The 16,134-nt window shown below is 36.8% G+C and overlaps 1 protein-coding gene across 7 annotated transcripts in view; it reads right to left on the bottom strand.

Annotated features, from left to right (window-relative positions):
• Positions 1 to 3,087: 3,087 nt before the first annotated feature.
• Positions 3,088 to 16,134, bottom strand: part of LOC122845366 (glutamate receptor 1-like) — a 94,254-nt gene continuing 81,207 nt past the window's right edge. For 2 of the 7 annotated variants that reach the window (XM_044141605.1, XM_044141604.1), the window contains 2 exons: positions 10,780 to 10,914; positions 3,088 to 6,213 (listed from right to left, as the gene is read on the bottom strand). In XM_044141605.1, coding sequence (XP_043997540.1) covers positions 6,019 to 6,213; positions 10,780 to 10,914 — 330 coding nt within the window. In that variant the 3' untranslated portion in view covers positions 3,088 to 6,018. Of the gene's footprint in view, positions 6,214 to 10,779; positions 15,325 to 16,134 lie in introns of those variants that run through there. The other 5 variants (XR_006373021.1, XR_006373020.1, XM_044141606.1 and 2 more) reach the window with 4 other exon arrangements.

Below are 16,134 nucleotides of genomic sequence, written 5' to 3'. Positions count from 1 at the left end.
AAGACTAGACAGACCTGCTTTGAGGATCTCTCTCCTGCCAACATAGTGAAGACAAATCACAAAAAGCTATTAACACAAGCTTGTCCAGATTTGTCATAACAGTTGACTGACTTAGTCAGAGGTTAAATCATATTTAGTGAGTTAAAGTGCAGGGTTTGTAGGATAAAATTGTCAGTTCTATAACCTGGCATTCTCGCTGGACAAAAATATGAACACAGAGAGACGGTTAAATTTCTTACAACAGAATGGAGAACTCTGCCCATGGACAGAGTTCTCTGTCTCCGGACCAGTTCTGATGTCCCCTCTTTCTTCTCCTCCTTTTATTGTAATTTGAGAACCCTGTTTACATAGATTAGCAGCTGCTAATTAGGGGAGGGGCAAACAACAAACCCACACATTTATCTATCTTTTCTATACAATGCAATGTCCTATCTTCATGTGAAGTCTTATGCGCAGTTTCTCTGGGTCACAAACTTCGACCGTTAGCCTTTGGGTGTTTCTCTGTCAGGCCAGCCCTCCAGGAGTGACTGGCCTCTCCGTCCACTTTGGCATGCTTTTAGTAATGTCCTGCGGACATTACTAAAAGGCACACGTTCTGGAAACAAACAGACATATATTCTCACAGTCCTTAGTATAATGATCTCTATTTATATAGTTTATTAAATTAATCCTATCAAAAATAAAACTCCTATTACATCAGGTCTGGTTATGAGCTGTTGGTTGTGGTCCAGATTTGTTGCATTTTTAATATCATTGGACATTAATGTACTGAATGGAAAAAATCTAACACAGAGGTGTAACCAGAACTAGTTCAGGTTTTGCATCCCCAGAACCAGGACCAAAGATGAAGAAGCAGAATTTAGCTTTTTTGCTCCTCTAATCTGGAACAAACTTTCATAAGAAAAAAACAAAAACAGCTGAAACACTGAGTTTCTTTAAATCAAGACTAAACCCCCACTGGTTTAGACCTGCCATTTATTAAGTAATAAGTGGAACCTTGATCAACATATTTTAATGTGCATTTGCTTGATAATTTTGATGATGATATTTGTCAAAATGTAATGTTTATTGCTTGTTTCATAATTGTGACTGATGTTTTTATGATGTAAAGCAATTTGAACTGCCTTATTGCTGAAACATGCTGCATAAATAAATTTGGCTTTCACTTGGCTTTTCACGTGAAGTACTTGAAGGCTCCACTTTGTACTGAGAATCCAGACAGAGCTCTTGATTTCTCCATTCACTTTTCAAACTGAAAGTTGACCTTCCTAGTTCATCTTGTAGCTAAACAAGCAAAATAATTAATAATAGTCCACTATTAAAATTGATTTTAAATTTTAATTGTTATGCCTTTAAATAACAGTTTAAAGGCATAATCTGTGGTAAGGTAGTATACATTAATTACATTATTGGGGATTATTTGTTCAGTTAAAAAGTGTGTGACTCTGCTTCAGACTAAAAAATTAAAAATCAGTAATGAACAAATAAAAATTATTTCTTTTAAAATTTTTACGTGGTTTGATTTAGACAATGTAATTACAGTCTAACAAGAACTTTGTCTTCTCTGGAGCATATTCACTGACTTCAAACTTTTGTCTGAACTGAGACAAGCATCGCCTAGCCCCTGCAGCCTATAGCTCCTGTAATATGTTTTATCAGAAGTTTTGAAGAGGCGAGCGGTAATGGGCTACAAACTCTTAATCAGGGCCCTTCTGGGGAATAATTGTCTGCTCCATCTGTCTTGGGTCCCCCTTGCAGCTGGGAAAGTAATGAGGTGCTGCAAGATGCCATGTCCCCATAAGGACCGCAAATCATTTAACGAAAGATCCTAAGAGTTTGGAGAATAGCAAAAAGAGAGAATCAAAGACGCAATGATAAAAATCATGAGAGGAAGGCCAGAGGAGAGGGAAGACAGTGCATGTTCAGGAAACTGAAAATTAAGAGGATTGACAGAGATGATAGGACAAAGAAATAAATTAAAAGATGAAAAGATAAAAGTCAATGGGCATGGACACCGGTTGAGAAGTACAAATCTGCTGACAAAACATCTTCAATTTAAAACTTTCTAGTAGACGAGGATCGATTGAAAAAGCCTCTGATTTCTCTTTAAGTTTACTAACAATGACATCAATTTCACAACTGAAGTTGATCCAGCAGTGTTTAAAATCACTCAACAAGAAAAATAGTTTTTTGCTGCCAAATAGATTTAGTCTGCAGTGAATTCCAGACATAAGTCTGCATTTAAAGTGAACATGTTTTTAAATCCAGACATATAACAAAACCCTACTGCCTATTTACTAACATCTCAGAGTTAAGGGTTTGCTGGTAAAATGACTCACAAAACTTCTACCATGCTTTTATTCTTTGCAGATTAAATTCCTGTAAAAATCTGTGAGTCCGACTCCTTCATTGACTTACATTGGTCTATAAGGTACTGGTAATCCTAAGTCATCTTAGAGTTAATTATCAGATGTGAGCCATCTAGGTCCTTTGGGTCATGAGAGGCAGGTTTACTTAAAAGTCTTCAAGCCAAAACTGAACAAGAAGACACCGTGTTAAATTCTACATGAAGTAAAACATTGGAAACTTGAGTCGTGGAAGCATCCAGCTATGAACATTAATTATCATCCATCCATCCATCCATTTTCTTTACACCCTTCTTCCCTAAATGGGGTCGGGAGGGTTGCTGGTGCCTATCTCCAGCTGCGTCCCGGGCGAGAGGCGGGGTACACCCTGGACAGGTCGCCAGTCTGTCGCAGGGCAACACAAAGACATACTAGACAAACAACCATGCACACACACACTCACACCTAGGGAGAATTTATAGAAACCAATTAACCTGACAGTCATGTTTTTGGACTGTGGGAGGAAGCCGGAGAACCCGGAGAGAACCCACGCATGCACAGGGAGAACATGCAAACTCCATGCAGAAAGATCCCCGGCCGGGAATCGAACCCAGGACCTTCTTGCTGCAAGGCAACAGCTCTACCAACTGCGCCACTGTGCAGCCCCATTAATTAATTATCATATAAGAAAAATTAAAAACACAAAAAAGTCAGATGATAACATTTTTATTACATTGGCAAAATTAAAATATGTTAACTCATAAATAAGAAGATTATGCAGAGAAGCCCAGGTTATCTATCATTCAAGGAAAATAAATGTAATTATTTTATTTCTGACCTTCCAATCTAAAAGTGAAGTAAAATACTAATACTGCTGCAATGATAAGTTTGTGGGTAAATTCTGGAGAACTTCATACACCCCCATCCCACCCCGAAACAGCCAGGCCCTTTCTGAAAACATTATGTTGTGATAAGTTAAAGGTTAGTCATATAAATTCTGATACATGATTTATTTTCATTTTACTACATTCCAATCAATCCTGTAATAACCTTTGTCTTAAAATTTATTCTAATTGATTATAAACCTCACAACATGTACTTCAAAAAAGTAATGATCCAATTTTAACGTGATTAAATAATTAATTTTTTTTTGCTTTTCTGTTTGTTTAAAAATATCTCACTTGTGATCTGTTCACCATTTTGATGACTAAAATCCAGCACTAAAACAGAAGACATTCATTTTTACTGGTGCCTGTCTCAATGCTCTGCATTCTATGCTTGAGTGAATTGCATATACATGTAATTGGTTAACTGTCTTATCTCCTAAAACATAAAACATAAATCAGCTTAGTTCTTGTTTGACAGCAGCCCGACTAAAAAAACCCAACACACTATTCAGTAGTGCAAAATTAGAATCTTTTAACTGCAACAATGTAAAGGTAAGACACGGTCTCATCAGTCAAAAGAAAGAAAAAATTGGCAAGCCTTTATTCAACCTGAAGGTTTTATATATGAGAAATCATTTTTTCTCCTTATTGTAAAATAACCAAAAAGAGGAAATCTGATTTTTCTTTGTCACAATATTTAGCATTTTAGCCAAATTGCTGATGCAGTAGGTCCATCATTATTGCTTCAGTTTAGCAGCCAAATGTGCATTAAATTCACTAAAACTCCTCTGTTAAATTGGAAAGACATCAGCAAACACAATAAAGATGTAACTCGTGGCTAAAGATTGGAGAAGGATTATACGACTACTCCCAGAGTACTCCTACAGTGAGAAGATTGGAGTGTGTAACACTTAGAAAAATATTAAAACCAAAGAGCACTGAGTCAACCAGTTAAAATTTTTGGCATGAAAGTTTTCTTTATAAGCGCAATTTTGATTTGCAAGTTTAACAGCTAGTCACGTAGCAGGTGAATGCAAACCAAATCCAATTATTTTAACGATGTTACCTTCAGTAATTACGAAAATGCTGTTTATTTTAAATATCACTTAAAAGAAATGGTGAGTTAACGCATTGAAATTGGGCCTTTGTCTCTTTAAGACATTCATGCTCTTTCCAACACTCCACCTTCAGGAAGTTATCACATTACTCCTCTATTAAGCCTTTAACATTCTTCATTGGAGCGTTTCTCTGAAAAGCAGTTGACGCAATGAGCTCAGCAGATGTGTGGTTCCACCAGGTGTTTGCTAATTGCTGCTTGCTAATCTGAGTGGGAAAGTCGCCGGGGAAGGCTGCTCTGAGAGGCGGAAGCTTGTAAGCTTGGAAACTGTGTCTGTAAGGCGAGGCTCGCTCCCACTCAGGCGCTTTTTACAGCTGAGTGGGAGCGAGCCTCTGCAATGCCTAATGGCCATTGCACAGGAAGGCAATGGCCTTCCTGATTGTGGTTGCGTCATTCAGTAGTACAGTAGTACAGTTCAGTAGATCATGCAAAAGAAACCCCATTAGACTCCTGCAAAAATAAATAAATAAATAAATAAATAAATAAATAAATAAACAAAAAATCAATATGGAGCATCAACACTTGCTGTGTTAACGTAACCTCAATAAACCACAAAACTTCCACAACAATGTTCTTTGGACAAATGAGTAAAAATCATAGATTTGGCTATTATCCACAGCATCATGTTTGGTGAAAACCAAACATACATTTCAATTCACATTATTACAACTGTCAAGCATTATGGTTGAACTGTGATGATAAGGACTTTTTCCAGCCACAGGAGACATGGGTCTTCCTGTCGATGAATTGACCGTGAATCCCTCTGTACACTGCTTCTTTCTGTTTAGTTCTATTAAAGGAAATACAAATGCAGTGTAATATGTCATGTGTTGTTTATATTGTAGTTTTTTGCAGTTTTTTTATCTTATCAGGATGAGATTACTACACATTAGTATAATTTTCAACACAAACGTTCATTTCACCGTGGCCAACAACGTCTTGTTATGAATACAATCAGGCTTTAGAAATTTTTGTATCTGGCTTACCTTCATCCAAGTAAACTACACAGTACAAATATCTAACAACTGTGTTGCAGCTTAACAATGTTATCATCAAGACAGCCATCTGTTTAGATCAACATTTTCTTCAGGTTTTACATCACAGTCTGTGTTTCAGAGTAAACAAACATTTCAAACATGCTCAAATATCTCAGCCCCAGAAGAGTGGTGTTAATGTGAATCTGAGACAGCTATGCCTTTGAATCTGAACGAGAAGGGGAAAAAAAGAATCAAAGAGCGAGAAAAAACAGTGCACTAATTCAGCAATTATGAAGCTTAAAAAAAATAGATCCTGTTATTGCAGAAGACAAGGAGTTCAGTATAAGACAGCGTTTGTAGAAAAAGTAATTCCAGTTGATGTTGAGCCCAGCTGACTTCAGGAGCTTTCTGCTGCTCAGGTGGAGTATTTAGGTCCTCTCTGTATATTAGAGTTCGGCTGCATTTGGGCCATTTAAGTGTAACATGAACATCCTTTAGTCTGCCTGCTTTGTAACACTCTCCATGTTTACATCTGAACTTCCGTTTGATATTTCTTGTATTAAATAATTCTTTCTCAGTTTACCTATTTGATCAACTTTTCTCATCTTGTCTGCTAACTTAGGTCTATTTCTCTCAGTCAACCCTTTTCAAAAGACATGAGAATTGCATCCAATCAGCTAGCTGGGTTTATGTCACATGCCCGTGGAGGACAGTCCCCGCCCTGCTGCTTTGCTCATGCAGGGTAAACCCTGAGCTCCAGCCTTCGGGAAGTCGTGCGCCACCACGCGGCCGTTCTCTCCCCCGCGTCCTGTTGCCACTGCATCACCCCCAACTCCACCTGCCATCCCTCTGAGGCTGGTAGTCATCATGGCTGCGTCAATTAATTCCTGTAAGGCAAAGTTGTGAGAAAAATCAAAAACAAAATTAAGAAAAATGAATTCCAGCTAAGATCATGGTAGGAGAGAATGGGATAAGATGAGCCATTTTTCATTTTCACTCATAACTGTATGAATGCATTGTTTATATGTATTGCATTATATTTTCCAATATACCGCAATATATCTTTGCTTTGTAAGGGATGGCTCAACTGTGTGTGCGGTAGGTTGAGCCATATACCTGAAAACACACATATAAACCACACACACTCCATCCTGCCACCCAACTTGACCCCTAACCTCACTCAACTCCTACCACCAAAATAAAGTCACGTTTTACCATCCAACGTATCCTATTTGTTACACACAATTCCCTGGATACATTAAGCGTCTTTATTGCTGGGACTTACTGCTAAAAAATACTCAATGTTTCTTAGGGATCTTGGGAAGCGAATATTAACATTTGGAAAGAAAGTGAAAGAGCTAAGACTCCATGGCACTGTCTTAACTTGCTTCCCAAAGCAAGCATTTCGACTTTATTTGAGCTAACATGCATCTCCAATGAATTACTAGATTGCATTGCAAAGGGGTTTTCAACACTTGTAACCTTGTAACCTTCTATTCTGTAAAAAAAAAAAAAAAGGAAAAAAAAAGTTGATCCCCAGTTGTAACAGTACAATTCACACTCTGGCTTGGTGATTTATTTTCCCCATATGAAAATCTGGTTATTTCTAAACTAAAGGCATTTTCTTCTGTGTTTAGGTTTTTCTAAACATTTTTCCCTGTGTGAAGCTCTATGTCTCTCTGCGCGTCACCTCTCAATAAAACTAATGATGTGGATCCAGAGTTAATATCCTGACTGGAGCCTCTGAGGCGCTTGCACGCCCTCGCTTTTTGCTATCAAGCTTCCAGTCATCTCACAGATTGGAGCAAATAAATCCCAGGTTTATTCATTTACAGAAGCTAAATCTCACAGTGAGAATTCTCACATCTGCCTCCAGCTTTTACCTCAGCAGCAGGAGTTTAACTGTTCACATTCTACATTTCTGCAGCTTATGCTTAGTTCTTCTGTCAGTCAGTTAACATAATTTTCTGTTTTTCTAGAGGGTTTCATTTTATTGACACACCCAGGGTGTATGTGCTCCAAGTACCACAGGACATCTGTCTCTTATTCAAATCATCCCTGCTGATTTTGATGGAAACTGACAGTCCAAACAGAAACAAGTCTCTTTTCAGTAAGGCATTTGCTTGACTGAAATCAATCAATGATGGTGGTGTTTATGGACTGTGGGAGGGTTAAATAAAACCCTCAAAGTACCCAGAAAGAACCCAGCATGCACAGGGAGAGCATCCAAACTCAATGCAGAAAGAAACTGAGCCTGGATTTGAACTGAGGACCTTCTGTCTGCAAGGCAACAGTGCTACCAACTGTGCCACTGTGCTTCACAAATCGGAAAATCGTGCATATAAAGCATTAAAAAGTACTTTCACAATAGTGAGGTATAAGACAAGATCACAGTTTACACATTTTTTGAGTTTTTATTTCTTTATTGTGTATGGAGATTTGCTTTTGAGCATTCCTATCCCTAACCCTAACTCCAAAATTAAGATGAATGCAGGAACCTGGTTTAAAATTATTTCATGAAGATTTTATTTATGTGAGTAAATTGTCACCCTAAACGACGGAGTAGTGTACATTTGCATCAGCCACCGGTGCTTCTAGCCCAAATTTGTTCCTTTCTAGAATTAAAGCTGTAGTATGTAGCCTTTATAAAAAAATATGTTCTTAACATATTAAAATTATAATTATCCGATGGCAATATATGACAGAATGTCTGCAACACATTTAGCTCCTTTGTCTTGTCCCAGGGTTTTAACGCTGTCAATCTCTCCTGTACTCACATCACCTCCCTCAACCCCACTTTGCTCTCTGCTACTCTGGTTCACACGAGGTTGGTTAGCATGATCACTGACAACAGTGGATAAACAGTTTTTCTGGAATGGTAAGTTTTTTTTTTCCGCTATTAGCAGATTTAGCAGTGTACACAGGAAGTGATTGTCAATCCTAAGATGCTCCCCTTGGCTCTGATTGGTTGTTTTTACTGGTGGACTTCTTCAGATGGCAATATTAGAATGTGAGGGAGTTTGACATTTTCAGAGATTATCTGTCTCAAATTGCAGTCACAACATTGTGACAACTTTAACACATATGGAAAATACATATTTTTGTTGCAGTTACTGCAGCTTTAAGTTTGGAGGGCTGCACAAAATAATTCAGAGGGCCGTAAATGATCCCAACCCACACTTTAGACATCACTGAATTAGAGCCTCAATCAACACATTTCCTACAATTTCATGTACCAATAGTCAAATCAGAAGGCAAGTTTGTGTTGAGTACTCAAATTGTAGTAAGAAGTTGAGATTGTGTCCAAAACGTTTGGATTTCAATGACTCTCACTGTCGGATAAACAACAACAACAAATATCTTGGTTTAATTAACCACCTCTCATAGTCCCAGGAATTGACTCCGCTCTGTGCGCTGTCCCTGAGGGGTTGGCATGACAAAATGTGATTATTTTGCAAGATACATGTATCCTCTGTATTGATAAAAGGTGCAGCACTCCTTGCTTATGCATAAAACTGTTGTCTAAATCTGGTCTAAAAGCCCCTCCATCTGCTCTTACTGATGAAATCTTCCACGTTGTGTCATCGCTGCCTTCAGAGAGCACTTTAAGTCCTTCTGTGCTCAGACACACATGAGAAGGGAATAACAAAAGTCCAACGTAAAAGACAGTGTTTTAGGTCACACTAGCTTCTAATGACTTGATTGTTTCTTCTGAGCCATTCTTCAAAGCCTTGGCATAAAATAACGCAGTCTGTGACGAGTCCTCCGCAATTTCATCACACTCAGACGGCAGCAGTGATGAGGAGTCGGAGGCTGGAGTGGCAGCTGAGCAGAGTTCAGTTGATTCACTTTGAAATGGAAGTCATGTTTGGTGCTGCTGCCCTGTGGCAACATACCGAAAAACAGCAGCTGATGCTCACAACTAAAAATAAAGCTCTATCTGTGAAAACATACAATATGAAATCTCTTGGTGGATGAACATACTTAAAGTCAGATTAAGAGTGGAAAGGCATAGAGAGCAGGGAGATACTCTAGAGTCTTATTCTGAAGACATAAATGGCTATTAAAGTTCTAGGCACATGTTTTATGACTTAACTTACTGTTGCTACTTGAGCTCAGTTAAGGTATTTCTAAAGCCAAATAAGAAACATTGAGCTGAGAAGTGCAGACAACCCTGTTAAAATTTCAGGATTGTGTGATGTGGTAGCACTGTTGTCTTGCAGCAAGAAGGTCCTGGGTTCAATTCCAGGCCTAGGTTCTCTCTGTGTACTCTGACTTCCTCCCACAGTTCAAAAGGATGACTGTCAGATTAATTGATCTCTCTAAATTATCCATAGTTGCCAGTGTTCATGATTGTTTGTGCTCTGATCCACATGAGGCAGGACAAACAGGTCACCAGTCTTGGAGCTTGTTTGAAGTCGATTCCTTTGATAATGATGAAAAAGTACCATACTAGTTCCAGTACATATTTGCACTAGAAACTGTCAGTTAATTGGTAAGATTTTGTGTCTTTGCAGTGCATATAAAGGAGTGTTTTTGCTCAAATGTACTTTTTAAATTTAACTGCTTCTTTTTAAGATCTGTTTTAGTTTAGATATAGTTTCAGAAATCCTTGCCCAAGATGCTGATGTTAACTATTTTAGGATCTAGACCAGCAAGCAAGTTGAGTTGCTTGCTGGTCAACTCAACTTGCCAAAAGTATTTTTCTTCCTGTTTTAAAGTGCTCATTTTATTTTGAATTGTGCCTAAAAATATGCACTTTAATGCCACCACAAAAAGAGAATCTAACAAGAACCACTTGTAATTGTAAACAAAATAGCTAAATATGTAATATCTCTGTTGATGAATTGCTTGTGAGCTCATATTTAGTGAGAGTGGATTTGCTCTTAGTTACATCAAATTACTGCCTCTGATGATACACTGTCTTATATTTGTCACATGCAAACTCATGCAGGAAGAAAAATCTAACAAAATAGAAACGCAAAAGAAACATTCTCTAAAATAATAGAAAACACATTATTGACCAAAAAGTATTTTTAAGCTTGTCAAAGTCCAAACAGCTTGGTCCACCTTTGGGAATTGGTCCAGTCAAACATAAAATACTTTAAGAAGAAAAAAGTAATTCACATACATAAGGTGAGGAACACTTAAGCTGCAGTTTTCAGACAGAAAACGATTAAAAGTCCCCCTAAACAATAACAAGAGAAGCTGGAGCTTATGTTGTAGTTAATGACTTGATATAAAGATTAAGATCAATCTGAAAACTGAGGTTCATGTAATAGCAGCTTCCTTATAATTTATATTTTAATCCTGTATGTCCATCTTTTATTGTCTCTGCTTGTATTTTTACAGAGAGTTTATCTGTAGAGTTGTCCTTGTTGGAAAATGATCGTCTTTTATTATTAATGTAGTGCAGGTGTCAGCAGACAACATACAGTAGTTTAAAGACTCACCTTCATCCTCCTGGACTCGATCCGAGACTTGTAGCAGAACTCAGCCAATGCCACCAGCATGGCCAGCCCAAGTCCACCAATCAGAATGTAGAATACTCCAGCAACATTACTCAAACTGAGCGCACTTGTCTTGTCCTATCATTACAGAGTGGTGGAGTTAGGTAAACAGACATGATGCTGCTGGTCATGAGATCGCAATAAAGTTTTATTGAATAACCAAACAGTTAACTTTCTGGTTTATCCGAAAAGAAAGACACATTCTTCATTCAGAGGCTGTGAAATGAGGCAACACTCCAATAAATTAGAATTGAAACAGCTCCTATTGAAGTCCAAATGGTATTAAAATTATGAATGAAATGTAACTTTTGTTTGTTGTGGTAGAAATCATGCAGATCACCAACAGCAATATATACTTTATTTAATCTAATCTGACCATTTTTATGAATATATCTATACTTTTCTGTGATTCTATAACAACTGTATAAAGCAACAAGAAATATATTATTGTATTTTTCATCGTTTGCCACAATTATTACCATTTATTTTGGGGGAAACTATAGTATTCAGTCATTTGACAATAAACTGATTTCTAAAATTAGAGATAAACTCCTGAAATGAAAAGGTTTGTACAATAAACACTTTAACTTGCACCGGCTGATGGAGCGGGTGGCACAAGTGGACTATTATCAGTCTATAAGATTACAAAACTGGGAATGAAGGTGACCAGGTGACCACTAAAAGAAATGTATAACTACACAGAAGTACTTTGAGAAAGTGTTTTATCCATATATTAAGCAAACACGATTTAAGAGAAAAAATTCTTGTTTCCACCCTGAGGTTTTGAACTGGTCTCCCACAAATCTGCGCTCTTATTGTTTTCCAACAAACATGCTCATATTTATATTCTCCAGCAAGAGGCAGGGTACAGCCTGCACAGGTTGCCAGTCCATCACAAAGCAACACAAAGTCACATAGGACATGTGAGGGATTCAAACTTCTGAATTCACTAATTGGCAGCGATGTCTGAGTGCCACCTTTTATCCTACTAGATTTAAGATTTTATGCTTCTTGTGTAAATATCTTGCTTGAATCTTGCCTGTCCTGCTCCAGGTTTAAGGGTGGAGCTTAGTGGGGCCTCACTGTTTGATCATATTATGCAAAAACACACCATTTGTTTGAGGACACAACATGGTGTTCTCAAACAAATCCAAACAAACCCACAATATCTCAGTTTACAACATATTCTGTCGGACTTTTGATAAGACCACAAGTCCACTTCTAAAACCACCACACATGTGCTCTGATACTTTTATTCTTCCTTTTTATGGCAGTTGCTTGTGAATGAAATCAGTTTTATTTCCATCTCAGGTCTGGTTGTCAACCAAATCTTTATCCTTCTTAGTGCCAACTTTCAATTTTAATGTTGGAGCATTTCTTTCTTGTCTCAATGGTACAAATACATAATTTTAGCAAATACTTTTCCTCACATTTAGATTGTTTCCATTGTTTTCCTCACAGTGCCTGGTCATCATCATCATCATCCTCATCATCATCATCATCATCATCATCATCATCATCATCATCATCATCATCATCATCGTCACAGAAGAATATTGGGTCTGGATTTTTGATTTAGTTTCAGAACTTCATTTGATATATTCTTCCCTCAGTCTTCTTCCTGTTTTAAAGTGCTCATTTTATTTTGAATTGTGCCTAAAAATATGCACTTTAATGCCACCACAAAAAGAGAATCTAACAAGAACCACTTGTAATTGTAAACAAAATAGCTAAATATGTAATATCTCTGTTGATGAATTGCTTGTGAGCTCATATTTAGTGAGAGTGGATTTGCTCTTAGTTACATCAAATTACTGCCTCTGATGATACACTGTCTTATATTTGTCACATGCAAACTCATGCAGGAAGAAAAATCTAACAAAATAGAAACGCAAAAGAAACATTCTCTAAAATAATAGAAAACACATTATTGACCTTTATACTATGACTCAGAGGATGAGTCCAACTATTTTATTAATAAACATTATTTTAGTCTTTATACTGTAAAAAAGTGGAACATATATTCTTCGCAAGATCTCATTTTTGTGTCATTACCTTCATGACATGTATCTCTTAGTTTCACTGACTCTCAACCATGCAGTCTTTCATAACATAGACCAAAAAACACAAAACTCCTAATTTTTATTCATAGAAAATGTTGTGAACCCATCATAGAATCTGTTCTGCAGTCAACATCTGAAGAGTCTGAAGAGACAGCTTAAGGTCAGACTAATACCAGGCTGAAGAAGACTGGCTTGTTCACATAGGAATGTCTTGGATTATGTGGGAAATTTTGAAACTGATGATTTTTACAATGTGAACAATCTGAAAACGATTTAGTTCTCTTTGTCCTTAAATTCAGAGCTGTTCTTTGATAGTTTGCAAGGATTTTGTGGCACTAGTGGCACATGGAAGGATTGAACTAGGACAACTGACTGTGGCCACTGCATGTGATATGACTTGGCCAGGGAGTATTCCCAAGTGGATTTGTTTTTAATCGGGTAACAAATTTAACTTAACCCTCCTGTTATGTTTCGGGTCAAATTGACCCGTTTTAAAGTTTAATTTTTTTTTTTTTTTTAAATAGTATTTTTTTTTGCATGGAACTTTTTTTATTTGTCTTAATAGATGCACTCAACATATAAACTGAAAATTTATTCATTTTACACATTTGCACCAACCCCTGGGTCTACTTTATACAAAGATACTGTTCGGGTCAAATTCTAAAAGATTTTAAAAAAAGGCCAATTTTACATGTTTTCTTGCAGCTATGAACCATATTTCACCACACACACATACATGCACGCGTGCACGCACACGGATCCACTTTCTCATTATTCTCTTTACTTCCCTAGGAAACTGCAAGAAAGCAGATGTTCATACAACTTTTGACGGGGATCTTTTCTGTTCCCGTGGACAATCTCCACTCACACTGAGTGGACACTCAGTAGAAGTGGAAGAAAAGATAAATATGCTCTGCTTGACTCATTTGTCTTGAGTTTAATCAGCAGGTCAATTTGACCCTAAACAGTATGTGAGTCTCAAGTTTAATTAAAAAGATCACCCATTGAAAAAAAAAGTGTAATATATATATATATATTTTTACCAAAGATCAATTTTAAGGAAATTATTGGTTTATTTTGTTTTGTGTGTCTAGGTTTTTTTCAGTTGACATAAAAAAACGGAAATTATATTTTTTATGTCCAAATGAGTAAGTAAATTGTCATCATTGATACTTTATTTGTGAAAAACAACAAAACATCATTGCACAAATATTGATTGAAATGGTTAGTATTGGAGTTAATAATCAGATACAAAAATGTTTGGGAGAAATTTTTTTGTTTCTTACACTATTGCATGATTTAACACTCTCTGGGTCAAATTGACCAACGAACATTATTGCTGTACCTCAGAAACAAACATAACAGGAGGGTTAAGCTGCATTTGTATTTATATTCACCTGCAAGATGTTGTGTTTAGGAGTAACAGACCCTGTAATGTCAGAAAATTGTGGGACCTACTTGTGTTATTTCATTCAAAAAGTAGTAGTCTCATTGTTTACACTAACAGGACAAACTACTGTGTCTCTTTGTGTACTTACACTTTGTGTCGACTTGCTGTGTGTAAAATTCAGACCTTTAAACCTGAGGAGAAAGCCTGTGTCTTTAGCCATTAGCAAAATAGCTTTGTGTCTTCAGGCCTGGTTTGGGATAGAAGCATTTTAAAGTAATTGTGCAAATGTACACTTGAAATGAGACAGAACTAATTTACAAAGAACTTCAGCAAGATATAGCAGCTTGTTTAAGATTAAATATTTCTTAATATTGATGAAAAGGTATGAGTGCCATCAATTATTTCACTTATATTCTAACATGGAAAAAATGTCTTATTATAAGTGACCAGATCTGCCAGAAGAATTAGTACCTTTTTATCAATATTAAGGAATAATTGACTTAAAATAAGCTGTTATATCTTGCTGTAAATTTCTTGAAAGAAATACTTTTGTCATGTTTCAAGTGTACTAAAATACTTGCACCAAAAGCCAGACTATAAGCACTTGGTAAGATTTTTTTTTACTGCAGTGTTGAATGTTTAACTTTAAAACTAACCAAAATGAAAAACATGTGATAGTGTGATCATAGATGATGTTATAGCATGCTTGACATAATTTCAACTTGTTTTCTAAATTTAAGTGCCATAAAATTACATTTGTTCTAGGCTGGTGTTACATAAAAACAGACTTCAACTGAATTGATACATTTCTACTGGATAAAAATAAAGTTTTGGACATTTTTTACTGCCTCCATGTGGCTTTTCTTGTAAGAAGCCAAATGGCAGTGTTGTTGCTGCAGCTTCAGTATGACAGTAAGCTGTCTCATTGACAGACTGATGAACATCTCCAGGTTAGTCACGCTCCGTTACTCAGAGAGTTCAGAACAAAACAGGAGGTTCATGACAGATTGGAGACAAAAACATCAAGGAGTGTGTCTGGGAAGGAAGAGGAGAAGAGGGAAAGCTGTGGTCATTGGATTTGATAACTACTGGAGAGCAGCCATAAGCTGAGACATCAATGAGGAAAATAGAAAAAAAAACATTTTCAGATTGGAAACTGACTTTTTACATCTGATGTATTCAGGAAGAGTAAAAATGGAAATCTTGCTTTGATCTGAAAATTTCCTCCAAGGCCAGATTTTATTTGTCAAATCCTAAATGACTAAACATCGCCCAAAGCAAGAAACAAAAAGTATTTTCCACATCCTAAAGAAAGTTTTTTGCCACCAGCAGAAGCATAAAATATTCTTCAAATGTGCCTACAAAGGAAGGCAGGATTTGGGTTAAAAAGTGATGTAAAAAGCCACATTTCTCTGCAGAGCGGCCCGCCTTTGTGTCTGCGACTGCTTCCACTGAACTGTGCTGACCGCTGAATATTCTGAAGAACAGAAAGAGGGCTGAGTGGAAAAATCTGATCTGGAGACATGAAAAGACCTTATCTGTAGAACAAAAGGTGACAAAACAGGTTTAATCTTGGCAAATTTTCTCATCATTTAGCATTAATGTGACATTACAAATGTAGAAAACAAACTTTCTCTCATCAGAATCCTCATTTGTACTGGTCTATAATTATTTCCCTCTTCTGTTCTCCAGAACAATCAGCAGCAGTGATGAATTCTGATTCCATAAATAAAATTATTCAGTAAACCTAAACTCTATGTACTATAGTTAAACAAGACATTTGCCATTCTGGTGCTTGTTTAGATAAGTTGAGAAGTTTAATATCAGTAGAGTAGACATGAAGCT

The sequence above is a fragment of the Gambusia affinis genome, linkage group LG15 (genome assembly GCF_019740435.1).
Source record: "Gambusia affinis linkage group LG15, SWU_Gaff_1.0, whole genome shotgun sequence".
Lineage (NCBI taxonomy): Eukaryota > Metazoa > Chordata > Actinopteri > Cyprinodontiformes > Poeciliidae > Gambusia > Gambusia affinis.
The sequence above is the reverse complement of the archived record's forward strand: the minus strand, read 5'-3'. Positions and strand labels throughout refer to the sequence as shown.